The 18,790-nt window shown below is 35.1% G+C and overlaps 1 protein-coding gene across 1 annotated transcript; it reads left to right on the forward strand.

Moving 5' to 3' along the window:
* The first annotated feature begins 288 nt into the window (after nt 1-288).
* Nucleotides 289-7,830, forward strand: LOC112783328 (cytosolic endo-beta-N-acetylglucosaminidase 1). Its single transcript, XM_025826243.3, has 12 exons — nt 289-951; nt 1,298-1,458; nt 2,002-2,139; nt 2,513-2,622; nt 2,709-2,820; nt 2,912-3,019; nt 3,837-3,949; nt 4,777-4,858; nt 5,209-5,289; nt 5,541-5,590; nt 5,916-6,051; nt 7,007-7,830. Exons 1-12 carry the CDS (start codon nt 702-704, stop codon nt 7,751-7,753), a joined length of 2,088 nt encoding a protein of 695 aa, XP_025682028.1. The 5' UTR covers nt 289-701; the 3' UTR covers nt 7,754-7,830.
* The last annotated feature ends 10,960 nt before the right edge of the window (nt 7,831-18,790 follow it).

Genomic DNA, 18,790 nt, shown 5'->3' on the forward strand with positions numbered 1-18,790 from the left:
CAAATTAAATATTTTTAGTATTTTTGAAAAGAAAATCTTTTGAGGAATTTAATAATATGTGATGAGGAACACCGAATAAATTATACAGAAACCAATTAAAACACAATATGAAAACATCTTTAAAAAAAGACGTTTTAGGCATGTTTATCTGAATGGCCTCCAATTAATATTTAATAAATACTGTATATGAGTTTCCGACTTTCCGTCGTACTACGATAATACAAACTATTTTCCGTACATTTTCAAGTTTCAACTACAAAAGGAGTTTCATGAGTGGCGTGTTGGTTTGGACCCTTTAGCCCCACGGCCCCACCCTCCTCCATTCAGTTTGAAACTTGCATAAGGACTTAGTTTGATTACGAGGAAACAAGTTATAGTTTAAATGATATAATTTTTTCGTTTTACTCCTAAAAATTTTGAGTTTAAATTTTACTCCTACTTTAAAAAAAAAAATTACGAAAAGAGAGAAGAAAAAAATAATTTAAAAAAAAAAATTGGCAAACCATTTTGCAGGATAGCATCATCAGCAGCAATGAATGCAGCATCAAAATTCGAAACCAGAAAGGCAGAGTTGGTGTTGGATGATGATTATGATTCCATGACTTCTCCGAGCCTATATAAACCGCCGAATCTTAATCACTTTCCGAAACATCATTCGCTTCATCCTCACCACACTCCAAACCCTCTACCTCTTCGTCACCATGTCCAAACCTTCTTCCTCTGATCCTCTCCAACCACCACTCTTCGATCCCAAGCAACCTTCAGTACCAATTTCATACCCAATCAAAACCCTAGAGGATCTCAAAACTCGCACCTACTTCAATTCCTTTCACTATCCTTTTAACATTGCTTTGCTTCCAATGTCAAATCAAGCCGCTTCATCATCATCATCATCATCATCATCATCATTGCCTAATAGGAGAAGATTGTTGGTGTGTCATGACATGGCAGGTGGGTACCTATGATCCACCCCAGAGAAGTTCATTTCTTTTATATATACTTGCATGAGTTTAATTTTGATTTCTGTCGTCAAATCACATCCGTTATTTTGGGTAAATGTAAAAATTAATTGTTTTTGCTTACGTGATGTTACATATTGGGTGTATGTGTAAAATTGTTTTAAACCTGAGGGTGCATCATAATTAAATTTATACTTGCATATGTCACCAAAAAAAAAAAAATTTATACTTGCATATGGGTATTTGGTTCTTAACTTTGTGACCAAGTATATGTGTATCGTACTTAATACTTGTATAGTTGTATGAAATACTTGGATTTTTGTATTGGTGTAATGTAGGTGGGTACTTAGATGACAAGTGGGTTCAAGGGGGGACCAACCCTGATGCTTATGCAATTTGGCATTGGCATTTGATCGATGTTTTTGTCTACTTTTCACACAATTTGGTTACTATTCCTCCTCCTTGTTGGACTAACACTGCTCATCGCCACGGAGTTAAGGTACTTATACAATTTTGATTCAGTGTAGCTAGTTGAATAAAGCTCTAACATCATAGGTCAAGTTTATTTAGATTGTATATGATGTTCCACCTTCACTAGCCACTTATGGCTGATATTGATTTTGGAATGTGGAGTGATGGTATTTGAGAATTTAAAAGTAGGTGTCATTTGGTCACCCCCATACGATTCAAAGGTGAAAAGTAAAAGTGAGTGTTGAAGTGGGTGTTAGAATGGAGTCTGATAATATGGATGTTAAACAAAAATCTCTTCTTGCTTTTGTGCTTACTTTTGAATTTGGTGAAATGGGGTGATTTTATTTTATTTTATTTGGATTTTAAATGTGTATTTGGATTAACTTTGCAAGATCTGTAATTGCTGAATTTGGTTGAAATGAGTCACACACAGATGTTTACTGGCATTACTAATTGCTCATGCTTGAATCAGAAGAAAAATAGATTATTCCATTGCAAAAGTTCTGAGATGACTTATTGCATCAATTTTTTTTGAACTTTCTTGGTTCTACTTTTTCCTCTAATACTTTAGGTGCTGGGTACTTTCATCACCGAATGGGATGAGGGAAGAGCTGCCTGTGATGTGCTGCTTTCAACAAAGGAGTCTGCTCAAATGTATGCAGAACGTCTGGTGGAGCTTGCTGTTACTTTAGGCTTCGATGGCTGGCTAGTAAATTCTTTATCTCCATCTGTGCTTTTAGAGTTTATATTGATGTCCATTTGAATTTTATTATCTAATTAATTTGATATATTAGTGAACTTTGTAAATAGAGATGGAAATGAATTTCAGATAAAATAATAGGAGATATTATCTTACTATAATGGATCCTTAACTTTGATATTTTAATGGAAGTTTGTAAAACCTGGAATTCATGGAAGAGAAATGGATCGATGCTACTTTGGAATGGCTTCTTAGATGCGGATATCTAGTCTTTTGCATACATACACAGTGTCACACCCATGCTGAACAAATGCATAATTACTTTCCAATACTTCACAGAATTGCATATTTTGTAGTCCAGTCAATGATTCGTCAATTGCAGATAAATATGGAGGTAAATTTGGACCGAGGACAAATTCCTAACTTAAAAGAGTTTGTAGATCATTTATCGTCATTGATGCATTCATCTGTTCCTGGATCGTTAGTGCTTTGGTAAGTAGAGGAAGATACATCAGCAACATTCTATTGTGGTGGACGGTGACGAGGTTTGACTTCGATGTGTTTTCTTGATATTGTAGGTATGACAGCATTACAGTTGATGGTGATCTGAATTGGCAAGACCAACTAAACTATTACAATAAGCCTTTCTTTGACATATGTGATGGGATATTTGTTAACTATACGTGGAAGGTATTGCTTTTCTTCTTGTCTCCTACTTCTGCAACTCCTGTGTTTGATCAGTCACCAGTTGCCTTAATTAACTTTATGATGCACCATGTAGGAAAACTATCCAAGCCTCTCTGCTGCCGTTGCAGGTGATCGGAGGTTTGACGTGTACATGGGAATAGATGTATTTGGAAGGAACACATATGGTGGTGGACAGTGGAATGTAAGTGTTCTGTGGTATTCACCTATTTTTGTAATATAACAATATAATCTATGTTTGTTACCTCAATTTCAAACTTGTATTGAAATCAATTTTGACTGTCCTGAGTGGAACATAAGATAGGAGCTGAATTTTATAGCCTGTTTGACTTTACATAGGTGGTATCCTGTCCCTTTTAGGGTCTTTTTTCAATATGTTTCATTTCTGACTAGATTGCACCCTAGGAATTAGGATGAAAATAAGGGGGAAAAAGGAAGCTGCATGAACAGTATACAGCGAATATAGTACTAATATTAATTTTAAGCAAACTAATTATCACTCATTTGGGTTGCTTGGCTATGAAATACATCTTGTATCTTCGCATTCAAGTTAATTATAGGGTTAATTGTTGTGCTTATTTATGGTTCATCAAGCATTCTACCCTTCTCAATGTTTTCACCATCATAATACCTTGATTTTTGTCTTGGTGTAATGAAGACGCTATTGTTGACATTCTTTTAATGTTATGACTACCTTCAGATTAGTTGTTTAGTGCATTTCTTTGACAGTGAAGCGGTCAACTTCCCTGACTAAACATCCTTTACCAAAAATAAAATTATCAGCTACTCCTATTTCATAATTCATGGTGCAATTATGAATAATACACACAGATGTTGAAGTTTTAGTCAGACATAAACATCTTAGTGTTGAGATGCAGAATAGTTTTTGACAAGTTCGGTTTATGGTTTGTAAAGTGTATGGGGCCCTCAGGGATGTCTCTCAGTGATTTTCTTGGTCTTATTTCCACTGCATTCATTACAATTAGTTATGAATGTTTCAGGTAAATGTTGCTCTCGACGTACTAAGAAAGGATGATGTATCTGCTGCTATATTTGCTCCTGGATGGGTCTATGAAACAAAGCAACCACCAGATTTTGAGACTGCTAATAACAGGTAACTACGTTGCATATGCGTGTTCCAATACCTTAATAATTACTGTAATTTTGGTGTTTGCAAGTTTAATATAATATCACAAGGTTGACCAAGTTGATTCATGATAATGCAATAATGCATAGAGAAAAATCGAATGCCAGATTTGACCAACATTGTACATGTAAATGAACCTAAAATTGAAGATGGAATAGAGGGCTATAGGTGAGAGAAGAGAGTAACGAATGCGTTTCATCTCTGCAATTCGAAGCATCTAAATCTGGTAATCTTTCTGAAGAAAGTATCATGGATAATTGGATATAGAGTGTGCTTGCCCCAGAAACTGCTCTCACGGACTCCCTGTCTTTCACAATGATAGTCCCTTGAGTTTGAAGATTGTTAGTGTTTTATGTGTGGGATTCTTGTGAAGTTTTGGTACTTTAGTACTTTTATTTTAATTGTGTATCGTGGCATTATGTCAGGTGATTCTATGGTCTCTGTTTATTTGATCAGAAACTAGAATGGGAAGGAACTTCAATGGTTTATCCCAATTTCTTGGTGCATCTGCTCTTTTTCTGGGGTCTGGTGATTTTCTCCATTTAAAGTTGCAGAAATTTAATTTTACAATATCAATGCAAGTGGAAAATTTTAGCTAAGTTACTATTTTTATCGTGCATCTTTCTGTCCCAGAATTTTTTTCTGACTTCTACCTTTTTCAATTGTGTGTGGATAATGGTAGTGTTAAACAATCAGGTTTTTTTCTTAGCTATTATATTTTAATCGTGAAGGATCAAACCTTAAATGTCTTACTCACAAGCACTAGCATTATTACCATGCATTTTATGTTGCAGTTGGTGGGATCTTGTGGAAAAGTCATGGGGAGTATTGCGTAAGTATCCTGGAGTATTACCGTTCTACACAAATTTTGATCAGGTTAAGATAATTACAAATTTGCCCCCTTTATATTACTTCTCTTTTCACACATTTTTCCCCCCACATTTTATTCAATGAGTTTCATTTTTTTAATTTGATAATGATACTAAGATAGTCTGTGAATGCTCTGAGACAGTTGATGAGTGGGCAGAAAAAATTTATATCCTCAAAGAAATGGGAAACAGACTCTCTAGAACTACACCTCCATCAAAAAATAAATAAATACATAAGTAAAAATCTAATGCATGTAACTTCAAAGCATAAACAATGTGCTCCACAATCTTGTACTAAAATTATAAGAATCTCATTTTTGATTTCTTGTACATGTGAGCATTTTTTCTTACTTTCAGGGACGCGGTTATCATTTTTCAATGGACGGAGACCTTATGTCGGATGCTACTTGGTGCAACATTTCTTGCCAAGGCTTTCAGGCATGTCCCCAATAGCCCTTCTTTCTTATTGTTGGCTCGAACCGTATTGATAGTTGGATAAACCTAGAAAAGGGATATAACTGCCTTCTCTTTTGAGTTCTTAGTTTTTCAACTCTAATATTTAAAGTTCTAATTTTAGTAAAATCATAACAATTAAACAAAAATGATATTTTATCAAATATTTTAAATTTGTGGTATCTGTTTAAGAATTCTATTATATATAATCTAACTCATATTATATTTGTGTGCAGCCGCATCTCAATTTTGCTGACTCTACAAATCCTATTCAAGTTTTTACAGAGTAAGTGATAACGTCGATAAAAAAACCGAACAACTCATAAATTAGGTCATTAGGAAACTTGTCTTTAATAGAAATATGATATGGTTTATTATTAATCTTACATCACTAATGTGGCCATTCCTTTGAACATTTTTTCACTTAATGGATGATCTAACTGAAAACCTCAATATTATTATGTATGTTGAATTCCATAACATTAAAATGACAACTAATATAGAATGCCTCCTTGCCTATTCTTCCAGCTTAAGATGACATAGAATTGCTACTTTTCAAATCTACTTCTTACAGCATCTAAATTATTCACTCTTGTTCTTGAAAATTGCAGCCTGAAGGGATCATCTTATAGTGGAGGAGGGAACATTACATTCAAAGGATCTCTTGAAGAGCATGCTCACTTTGAGAAGAAAATCTTTGAAGCGGAGTTTGTTTTGAGCGAGTTGCCTATCCACTTAACTTATTCTGTAAGCTATAACTTCTTTATCATAATTTCTGAGAACACAACACATCAATCTAACATCCTTGAGTTCAAAGAATGCCATCATACTCAGCCTCAAATAGCTGCCAATGCATATTTAATTCAATTCTTAGTAACCAGCACGAAAATTGGTAAACTTCGTAGGACCTTGGTCCCATTACCAAAAGTATCGTATATAGCCCTGGAAAGAATAAATGGTCAAATTAGTTCCTTAAAGATCACTCGTTTTTAAATTGGTCTCCAAAAGATTTATTTTAAACAAATTCGTCCTTCAAAGATTTTAAGTTAGTCATGTTAGTTTTTTTGTCACTTCCATTACTAATAGCGTTAGAACTTGCTGATGTGGAACATGAAGTAATATTACAACACACACCTAATAGTCCTAATTGGTGAGTATGGCGACTAACATGATAAGTTTATAAAATTAGATTAAATCAACCCCAAATTGAGAGATTCTAATGTCTCAAGAGTGATCTAATTTTATAAATTTATTATGTTAATAGTCAAGTGGTATGTCTTGTGGTGTCACTTAACGTACAACATTAGCAAATTTTGACACCATCAACAAAGGAAGTGACAGAAGGACTGACATGATTAACTTAAAATCTTTGAATGATGACTTTGATTTAAAAAATCTTTTGAGGATCAATTTGAAAAATAAGTGATCTTTTAGGGACAAAAATTCTTCTTGGGAGATCCGAGGCCCTAACTCTCATGCAACCATAGCTAGGTTAGGTTAGTCGGGTTTGTAGAAATAAGATTCCCTTATGGCGGTATTGCTGGTTCAATGGAGACACCCCCTCCCTCCCAACCCCCACACAAAAAAAAAAAGAAAAAAAAAGAAGACAAATAGTACAAATAATTTGCATACAACTCGTTATTGATACCTTAATCCTCATCTTTTACATCCAGTTCTTATGCGAAGTCCATGACTAATGCAGGTGAAATCTGATGGCAATTCTTCGCTGGGACTTAAGCTTGCATTCGCTTCCTCCACCAACAAAAGAGAGTATATACTTCTTGCATCGCAACCGTTGAACAATTTCTCTGGAAAATTCAGCAAAGCAATCATTACAAATGGAAATAAAGGATCTTCACCTGGATGGGTTATAAATGAAGGTACAATCGCAATGAACGGATACACACTAGCGGAAATCCATGCAGTGTGCTATAGATGCGATTCTCCATCGAATAAGTTGAGATGGCTATACGGTTCAGATAGCAGCGATAGTTTTTCGGCTTCTACGTCAGATTATTTCGCAAGCCTTGGTCATATCTCAATCCAGACATTAGAATACAAGTCAGATTTTCCTGTGGCTTCTTCGTGGCAAGTCGACGCCAAATACATGAAATGGACGCCAGGTCCTCAGGGCTCAAAGATCCTTAGTCTTCAAATTTCTTGGGAACTGAAAGACGGAAAGAACCATCAATTCAGAAGCTACAATGTTTATTTGGTGAAATCGTCAAAACAAGAAGGTACAAGTTCAAGATTGGAACATGTGAAGGAGTACCTTGGAGTGGCACAAGCAAAATGTTACTATGTTTCTGAGCTTAAAGTTCCTTCTGGAACTTATAGCCTCAAATTTATAATACAAGTGTGTGGTGATGATGGAACATTGCAGGAATTGGACGAGTCTCCATATTATGGATTGGAGGTTGAAGGTCCTCAAATTAGTATTACAATGTAACATTATTTGTACTATAAGGGAATGTATGTTGTATATTAGTATGATGCAGCAGCAAGCAATAAAACTTCCATTTATTATTCAGTTTCTTTTTTATTTTATGGTTTAATCTTAAAGCATCTAAGAATGTCCCTAATCTAAAATTATGGTATTGATTTAAGACAAAAGGTAATGTAATTGGTTACTCTTTTTTTTTTTTTTTTTTTTTTTAAAGATTAGAGACTCAAACCCGTAACCTCTTAATTGAGTATAGGGAGATTATGTCATTTGAGTTATAACTCATTATCAGAGTTTAATTCATACATGATATTTTATATTTAAATAAAATATGTAAGAGTATCTATTTACATGTACAATTAGATTTATTATGCGATAATAATAAAAAAAGTAATAATTTAATCTTTTTGAAGGGGAATTTTTATTTAAATACACGTATCTCATTTAATAGCGCACTAGCCTTATTTTATTTTATCTCGTTTACAGTGTAAACAAAATAAAACTGAAAAACGTATTTTCGTAATAACTTTTATAATTATTTATTTTAGTAAACAAAATATTTATTTAAATAAAAAATCCTGTAATTGCCAAACTTTTAATATTTTTTTTTATTGATATACATTTTTTAGTGTGGAGGCCTCTTTAACTAATAGTAAGGAATTATTATCAGCACTGTTATAATCAAATTATTAAAAAATTTTCACATATTTCATTCACTTTATTAAAACAGCGGTGTGCTAGGTACGAATAGATAGACAATTTAAATTTTGTCCAGTAATACATGGCCCATGGCCCAATTTTTAAAACATTTCTAGTTAGATAGTGAAATGACGGAAATGATAGTGAATGACCAAGCTAAAATGCAGGCGATTTCAGCTAAGGTCGTAATAACCAATTTAAAGTTCATGGGTTGTTTCTTTAGCAGCCATGATAGATCATTAACAATGAGTGGTACTTGACCAGTAAATTGGATTTGGATTTAGTGTTTTTTTTTATGTGCGTGTGTAGTTGGTTACATAGTGAAATAGGTTGAATGAGTCTCAGTAGGGTGTATACAGAAAAATAATTAAATAATATTTATAATGCCAAAGGTGTCTGGATGATCAGGTAGGAAAAAAAAAGATATAGGTGCAATAAAAATAATTTCATAGATAAAAAAGGAATGAAATTAGCAAGACACTAAAGCATGGTTGAATGCTTGTTGGAGTGGATAATGAAAATAATGTATATGAAATTTCAGCGTTTGTGATATCTGCGGTTTGCGATGCTGTGAAGGAGGATAGTTAAGACACTATTTACTATTTTTTGCCCTTGGACACTTGCATTCCTCTGTTTATGTGAAGGGGCATTGGACAATGTATTGGGGTTGTGGTAGGTGCAGTGGGGTAGACGTTGATGCTGCAACGGTGGGAAGGGAAGGCTAGGTTCGTGGCTGGCGATTGAAGATTCACTGTAAGTCTGTAACGAAGTTCCACCCATAGCTAAGTCACACGGGATCGAGCTGCTTAGCCAACTCATTCGTGGCCGTACACCAAGGACATGCAACAACACTTTGGAATTATCTTTTTCGGATAATGGACTAATTGGTCACTCCCTCTCCGTGCTCTACATATTCACATAATCATATCAAAATTAAGCTTTAAATCTAAGCCTTCTTTATTTTTAAATCAATATCTGAATGTTTCGTAATTACTGAATACCGGTGTACTAGTCAAATACAATGGTACAAGTGAAAACTCTCCCAAATTATAATATTACCCTATTATTGTGTTAGATTAGAATACATATACATTGGCTCGATGGAAGTTGTTTGGTTTGATATTGTTTGTTGGTCTACAAGTAAAATATGCATATAGTTAAAAAATACTATATAATGAAAAAATATGGTTATGAAATTCTAGTCTCTTGATAAGAGTGTGCATAATACACACTATACACTGGCACTTCTTTTCTCTCTCTAATGGTTTGTAATCATTAATTACTTCTAAACTTAGTTTTAGTTTCTCCACATCATATCCCAAAAATTTTTCCATCCCAATCTCCCCCATTAAACATGCAAATTTTCTCTAAACAAGTAGTATCTAAAAAACTCAGAACAATAAATTTAGAAAAACAATCAAAATTTTCTCAATATTTTTTTATCTTTTGAATAGTCTGAGTATTTTTGGACTGTCCTTTTTCCGATCTTTTTTCCATCTTTCATAGATCACTTCCCCGGCAGAAGTTGTGGAAACTCTTCGCGGGTACCACAGTCTGAACCGATTCTAAACTCCGCACCAGATCCCACCGACCCAGCTCCGCCTGCTGTCCCTGACCTTGACGTTTATCATCCAGTAGTGACGGTGGTGTGACATACAGGGCACTGGGACGAACCCTCGCCCCGTATGACGATCCAAATGCAGGAGATATCTGTGGCATCCATGTCGAGGTATATGCAAAAGTAGATGGATGCTGATACTGTTTGACACCCTGCTCCTTCCCAGTCCGGAATGACTGCTAGGCGCTGCATCGAGGCCGGGTCAGCGATGTGAAGCTGGAAGGTGTTGTCGAAGAATATCTCGTCAACCATTTGCTCCTTCTGATGGCTGTTGGATGACCCTGTATCATGCCAGCCGGGTGGTGATGTGTCCCAGATGGCGCGATGTTGTGGCTCTCCTGAACCAGATGGAGTACGCGGTGCATGGGCTAGAGGAGCAAGTGGAGGTGGAGGAGGTGGAGGTGCAGGTGTATCCTCCCTGTCTGATGGGAGGTCTCCATGGTCCTCTTGTCGGTCGTACTCCGCCTCTTCGTCAGACTCTACATCCAGCTGCACTCGACGAGGCCTGACCCTCTTCCTCCTAACCCCCTCGCCTGATCTGCGATTTTTAGCACCCCTGTCCCTCCGAGCAGGTCACCGGTTATCCTGTCCTAACCTTAATTGCACGCCTAGCCCCGATTCGGCATTCCCCGGGAAAGGTGGAGATTGTCCCTTGGCTGGCTGGCAGTGGGCTGTACATCGGCGGGTAACTCGACGAGCCTCGGATCCTCTAAAACCTCCTCGCCTGACAGGTGCCTAACATGGCAAGCCCCACGCCACCAATCGTAATACTCCTGGGTCGGCTTGTGTCAAATGTGTCTACAATGGAGATCCTGTGGCCTGGATGGAAATGGCTACGCCATCTATCGTACCAATCGTGATGTCTGTTAGGCCACCACACATTCTCACCCCGACCAGTGGATGTCAGGAACCTGTAAGAAAAAATAAAGACAAGTAACTAGTCTGACGAGGTTGACTGGGGCACATATGTTGATTGTAATAATTTAACTCTAAACTCAATAAAACAAAGATAAATAAGACATCAGCGATACTTGTCAAGGTTGACTGGAGTGCCAGACACCTGTTGCTCTCCATTGAACTGCCGTTTCACCTGGTCAACCTGGTGAAATTGCACAACATTGAAGCAGACAAGGGGGACGACTAACATCCATCTCCCCCACTTTTCCTCTTCGACGAACCAAGGAGGGCACAAAGCCTGTAGAGCAGGGTCATCATACGGCCTCCATACAAATTGAGAGAACCATGACAACTAATAATTAGCACTTATAAATGAATGCAACATAAAGGACAAAAATGAAATTGTTGTGGTGTTAAACATGGTACTAACCTCATCGAATCGTAACCTGTCGATTGATACTCTCCATCACAGGACCCTGTTCTCATGATGATCTCTGCAGCGGATCGTAAGAAGTTACAAATTCATAACTAAATAAAGACATAAATAGTTGTTACCTCGTAGCCATAGGATACATGTAGATCGCTCACTCTGGTAGACACTACTGAAAAAATCTCTGGTATATCCAGGACATCAACAGCGGAGTGCAGCTGATGATGTCCGTGACGCCTCGGTGTGCCACTGAGCACAGTGACTGGTACGTCCAGGCCATCACGGCCGAGCCCCAAGTTAGGCCAACTTGGGCTACATGATTAGATATCCTCCGTCGCCCTCTCTTATCTTATTTACACTGTGAACGAGATAAGCTTCCACGTATCTCGTTTACAATGTAAACGAGATACGTGTAAAATTATCTCGTTCACAGTATAAATGAGATAAGAAAAGGTCATAAATTTCGATAATAAATTTTAAAATTATTTAATTCGATAATTATTATATTATTTTATTTATTAAAATAAAAAATCCGTTAAAAAGGTATACGTCAAAAGTATGCACGTTTGCATCTTTTTTATTGGTCTTGGTAGTAATAAATATTTTTTTATCAACAATAACATAATCTCATTTTGTACATTTAGAAAAAGATTTAAATAATTTAAGGGAGAATAATAGTCAACAACGGTCATTAATGGCATAAATCTTCTATTTATTGATTATGTAGTTCTTAATTAATTCAACATTATTTTTATAGAGAAGAGTTCTATAACCAAGTAAAATATCAAACTAAATTTAATCAAATTGTTATTAAAAGTTTTAAATTTATGCACACCTCTTTTTCGCTCATGTTACTGCTACATCTTTTTTTTCTCCCATGTTATTACTGTTTCTTCTCCTCCTTTTTTTTTCTTTTCTTCCATCTTCATCATCATCGTTATTATATATCATCATTGTTATTATTATCGTCATTATCATCATCGTCTTCGTCTTCTTCTTTTTTCTCATATTTTTCTTTCATTATCGTCGTCACCACCATGCCACCACCTCCATCTCCTCTTCTTCTTTTGAATTTATTCGACCTCCTCCTTCCTTTTCCTCCTCCTTTTCTTCCATCACCATTATTATCATCATCGTCGTCTTCTTCTTATATGTATAACGGTTCAAATCCAGAATGCACCGAAATTCGTTAATGGTGGCGACACACAAACAAACTTAGTTTAAAACAAGTTTAGATCCAAATTCAGAATGCACCAAAATTAAATCCAGAATGCACTAAAATTACTTAATGATGACGATACACGAATAAATTCGGTTCAAAATAAGCACAGACCAATAGTACACCTTATTTTAATCCAGAATGCATCGAAATTACTTAATGATGACGACACACAAACAAACTCAATTTAAAACAAGCACAGACCAAAAGTACACCTTATTTAAATCTGAAATGCACCAAATTACTTAATGATAACTCAAAATTCCTTCTCCTCCTCCTTCTTCTTCATTATCATCATCATCTTCTTCTTTTCTTATTCATCGTTTCCTTCTTACTTTACTTTCTCATAAATCTTCTTGTTTTATTCCCTTAACAATAATAAAAATAAAAAAATCAAACAAAGAAAAAGAAGAAACACATAATGCTGCAAAATTACTAAGAAGAGGATGAACCTACATTCATTCAACTAAATAAGATTGCAATACATTACAAAAATATTCATTCAAGTATAATATAAGAAGTAATACTCCTAAAAGAAGAAATAAGAGCAACAAAAAATGAAAGAAAGAAAGAAGAGTAAAAGAAGAGGAAAAAATGTAGCATTAAAGAAGACATTTTTGTATTTTTGTAGCAAAATTTCAGTATAAAAACTAAGAAATTTATACATTATTCTTAAGAAATTTCGGTGTTATTTATTCTGATAAATTTTGAATAATTCAAAGACTTTTCCTCTTCTTCCTCCTGATCTTCTGCTTCTTCTTCTTCTTCTTCTTTTTGATCTTTTTCTTCTTCATCTTTTTATCATTCCATTTTCTCACAATTCTTCTTATTTTACTCTCTTAGAGGAATAGAACCAAAAATAAGAGAAAAAAAATTAATGCTGCAAAATTACTAGGAAGAAAAGGAAGAAAAGAAAAAAAGCGCAACAGTGACAGTAATAAAAGAACAATGGAAAAAAAACGCGCGACAAAAAAGAAGAAAGATATAAACATCTACGTTCACATTAATATGGCGGGAGAGTTGGAACATGTATTCATGGTCATACTAATAAAATTAATTTTTGTTAGAGTTGGACCAACTTGATTGGATTTAGTTGTCAAAAAACCTTAAATGTATAACCAGCTGATTGTTTCTGATAATATTAGTTATTGATTTTCGATTTTCTTCACATAAAATTTTATTGTAACCTTTTTAAATTAAAAAAGACATCACTTAATCCAATCATTTTCTTCTATTTTCATGGTTGTCATAACATCTATGAAATGTAGGTTGTATATTATAGAAAAAGAATTAAAGAACTTATCCTATGGTTAGTGTTTATAGTAGTTAACTTAGTCAGGTCAATTTCAAAGTTTACTAATTGAGATAAAGTATTTATATTAAACTAGATTTACTACAAATTTTCTTGGTCAAGTAACAAATCTTTGCAAACAAAAAATATGTTATTCTTCTATTTATTGATTACGTATTTCTTAATTAATTCTACATTATTTCTAATAATATTATTTAATGGTTTTCAGTTTCTCAAAAAAAAAAAATATATATATATATATATATATATATATATATATATATATATATATATATATATATATATATATATATTTCACAACCTTTTTACATTTAAACAATACATTGGCTATAACAATCGTTTTCTTCTCTTTTTCACGGTTGTCATAACATCTATGAAATATAGGTTGTGTATCGTAGATAAAGAATTAAAGAAATTGCCTTGTAATTAGTGTTTACGGTAGTTAATTTAGTCATGTTTACTAAGTATATGGCGATATTAAGAATTATAACAACAATAGAATTCTGTAATATAAAAAGCCTTTGATACTATTGAATAAGTAGCATGTCGTGAATTCAGTTATTGAGTAACTAAAACGTAAGGTTATGTATCCTACATTATAATCCTGAGGTATAACTCATTTTTCGACTGTGTAACCAAACTACTTCTTGTTTAAGAATTTTGTTTTTAAATAAGAAATTGCACCATAGCTGTAGTATACCAAGAAATCTTTGAGAATTTAACATGAAATGGTAAGTGTTATCTAACCTTTAATTTTTTCCCCCCTTCAATTATAGTGAAAAATGTTGTCGAAAATAGAATTGTTTTTCTTTGCCGGTATAATACAAGAAAATAATAATGCGTTTTAAAATTTATTGTTCTATTTTTAACTATAGTGATTAGTCACATATGAAATATACTAATCTATATGTTGTATACACTTTTATTTATGTGTGAATGTTTCATCACATACAATTAGTGGCGGACCCAAAATATTTTAGTAGCCGGGTAAAAATAATACAAATAAATTTAAATAAAACTAAATATATTAATTAAGCTTTTAATAATTTAATTAACCGATCAAAAGATATATTAATTTAAACGTTTTTCCTCTTTTTTCTCTCTTCTTTGTGTTTCTTTTTCTGTGTTTTTGAGTGCACTTTTTTCTTCTTGAGTCTTTCTGCTTACTCATTTACGTTGAAACCCTTTCCTTCTTCTTTTACATTCGTTGTTCCAGCCTTCGGTATTGAAGCTTCATCCTTCCTCTGAAGAATTTCGAAGAGTGCAGGATTCGCTTTCGGGGGAACTCTTTTGCTGTTTTTGTGCACTGCTATCCTCCTTTCTAAAAGAAGAGCTTAGCTTTCCCTTTCCTGTTAATGCACTGTTTCTTTGTTGCTTTTGAAGCGTAGTAGGTCTCTGTTTGTTGGTGAGGCCCTTCCTGTTTACTTTTTGCGGGCTAGTTTATTACTTACATTGTTATAATGCTGCCATGGTCTTCTTTGTATGTGGAAATGTTTTTGAACAGTACTTGTGGTAACCGTTTATAACACATTTGTTCGCTTTTCCAAGAAAATGCTTCTTCATGTTTGTCGAATGATTTACTCTGTAAAAGGGTGTTTCTTTTTGTTTTTGATTGGTAGTAACTCCTTCTTTTCCATAATGTAAGTATATCTTTTCTATATGTCTCTCCCTATTCCTCCAAATATGTCCTCCAAGGTTCCTGAAGCGTTACTGAAATGGGTAGATTCATCTGTTCTCTGTTCCCATCCCATAGTTGATAGTTGATAAACCCATATTTCATGATATATTTTGTGCTCAATTTAAGTGATTTATTCAACCCTTCACCCACTTATTCATGTGAAATTGTATGGTTTCACTTTTCCTTCCTTATTATGTGATATTTGTGAAAAACATGTTTCCTATGCTTTAAAAATAATTATTTTAATTACCTTTTATTACCATTCGATGCCGTGATTTGTATGTTGAGTATTTTCAGATCTCCTAAGGCAGGAATGATTTAAAGGATGGAAAGGAAACATACAAAAATGGAAGGAAAGCACAAAATGGAGTTTTTGAAGAAACTGGCAGCGACGCGAACGCATGGACGACGCAGCCGCATGCCTAGCGCGAAAAGGCAGTGACGCAAACGCGTGACTGACGCGGACGCGTGCCTTGAGCAGAACACAGATGACACGTACGCGTGACCGAAGCGAACGCGTGATAAGGAAAACTCCAGATGACGCGACCACGTGACCCATATTAATGCAATTGAGGTATTTCAGATTTATGATTCTTATTTAGCTTTTTTTTATATTCTTGGCTTTAATTGATTAACTGGCGGTCGCGTGCCTCACGCGACCGCGTCATTCATCTTTTACCCCTTGACCGCGTCAACCACGCGACCGCGTCAACCCCATTTCACCCTAGTCACGCGATCGCGTGCCCCACGCGTTCGCGTAGATTCAAATCTACTAACTCCCAGTCACGCGAACCCTAACGCCATCGCGCCCCCCATACCCCCCTTCTCATTCCTTTCTCTGCAACTCCCTCCTCCGCAAACCATCACCACCGCCAACCACCTCCGAACGCCGCACCACCCCCAACCACCCAAACCCACCGCGACAACCACCCCCCTCCTTCTTCCTTCTCCCCTCCTTCTCTTCCCTTCTCTTCTCTTCAAAATGGCGCCGTTGCCGGGGAATTGCAAACGTGTGCCTTATTATTGGTTATTGTAAATATTCACTTTTTGATTTGTTTTTATTTTTATTTTTATTTTTATTTTTTGCTTTTTCGTAAATTAAGAGGTTATTGGTTTTTATTTAGTTATTAAAATTTTTTTTCAAAAATTTGTTCTTGGTGTTCATCTTGACCTTCAAGTTGTTCTTAGTCGTTTTCTTCGTTTTGATCTAAAAATTTTAAGTTTGGTGTCATTTTATTGTTTTTCTCTTTCCTCATTTAATTCAAAAATATCTTTTCTCTTTATTTTAATTGAATTTTCGAAATTTGCATTAAAAAAAATTCAGGTTTTGATTTTAAAATTTTTATCTTATCTTATCTTAGTTTTAAATCATATATTTTTCAAAAATCATATATTTTTCAAAATCTTATCTTATCTTATTTCAAAATCAAATCTCAAATTTCAATATTTAAATTCCAAAATTCAAATTTCAAAATTCAAATTTAAAATTTAAAAAATCAAACATTTTCAAAATTTAAATCTTTTTCAAATCTTTATCTTATATTGTTGACTTTTTCAAAATTTAAAATTCAAAAATCAAAATTCAAAATTTAAAATTCAATTTTCAAATTTCAAAATTTTAAATTTCAAAATTCAAATTTCAAAATTTAAAATTTAATTTTCAAATTCAAAATTTAAATTTCAATAACCTTCTAATTTAAAATTATTTTTTATTTTTTTTAATTTTTATTTGTTACTATGAACTCTCACCCCTTTGGCTATGAGTCTGGTTACAATTATGTTGCAGGAAGAGGAAATTACAATGAGAACAGGCATCAAGGTTGGAACAATCAAAGATGGGAGGAGCCACAAGGATTTGATCAACCCTCTTGGCAACAACCCCCTCCAATGCACTATAACCAACAACCATTCTGTGATGCATACCAAGATGATGACTATGGTGGACCCCTTGTAGTTACCAACAAGCCCCGCCATATGCTTATGAACCATCTCCTCAACACAATTTTGAACCACCAAACTCACAAGCCCCTTACCACCAAACACCACCATATGACCCTAACCTATATCCACCACACCAACCACCATATGAACCACACCCAGAACCACCACCTCAATATTCACCATCTCCATATCCTTATCAAGAAGAACCACCTTCCTATTATGAACCCTTTCTCCAAAATAATGAACCCTCATATCCACCCCAATCTCCAATGAATGACAACCTTCGTGTTCTTCTTCAAGGGCAAGCGAAGATGCAAAGGGCCGTACTGGAACTCACTACTGCCTTAACCGAGGTAGTAAATATAATAGCTTCCCGACATCTTAGCACTCAAAGTACTCCCATGGCTGCATGTGGAGAATCAAAAGAAGAGCGTAGCATGAAGGAGACACTAGAAACTTCGGTGGATAATGAGGAACATGGCTTTATATTGGAACAAGTGGAGGAAGCCATAATAGTTGCAGAGGAAGAAGTGGTTGCAGACTTAGGAGATGCGGAACCTCCATGGGAAAGTCCAGTCATTGAACCTCCTTCTAAGACATTTGGATTTGATGCCAAAGAGGGTGTACAACCTCCAAGGCATATCATGGCTAAAGACTTTGAAGAGGTTGATCAAGAGATGGAGATTAAAAAAGAAGAAGCACAACCTCCCATGCCCTTGGAAAACAATGAAGAGGAGATTGAATTGGAAGAAAGCTACCAAGAGGAAGAGGTTGAAATTGAAGATACTTACAATGAGGTGGAAGTTGTCCAAGAAGAGCACAAGGGAGTGGAGCTTAAAATCACCTTGCCAAAGTTACTGGAGACCTCTCCCCAAAGGCCATTACCACCCAATACAATATTCAAGTGGGTAAAATTCATATCCCTTAGCTTTCTCATTCCACTTGAATATGGTTTACTTGAGACAGATGGGCAACTTAGAGCTCTTTGTGGCTTTAAGAGTAAGAGGGAGATGGTTAATGGTAGGAGTCATCATGCAAGATTCAATATGGTGGAAAGCTCAAAGTTTAAATGCAAAGGTTGGTGTAAAGCTCAACTGAATGGGTCTAGGAAGTTGTTTGGCCACTTTAGTGAGAATTCAGATTGCCTGCCACCCGGTTGGAACACTAATGATCAACAAGAAGACGGGTGCAAAAGCAAGGTTTGGGACCCCGGAATTCATTCTAGCAATCAACACTCTTGGGGCCTTGT

Source organism: Arachis hypogaea, chromosome 20 (genome assembly GCF_003086295.3).
Source record: "Arachis hypogaea cultivar Tifrunner chromosome 20, arahy.Tifrunner.gnm2.J5K5, whole genome shotgun sequence".
Classification (NCBI taxonomy): domain Eukaryota; kingdom Viridiplantae; phylum Streptophyta; class Magnoliopsida; order Fabales; family Fabaceae; genus Arachis; species Arachis hypogaea.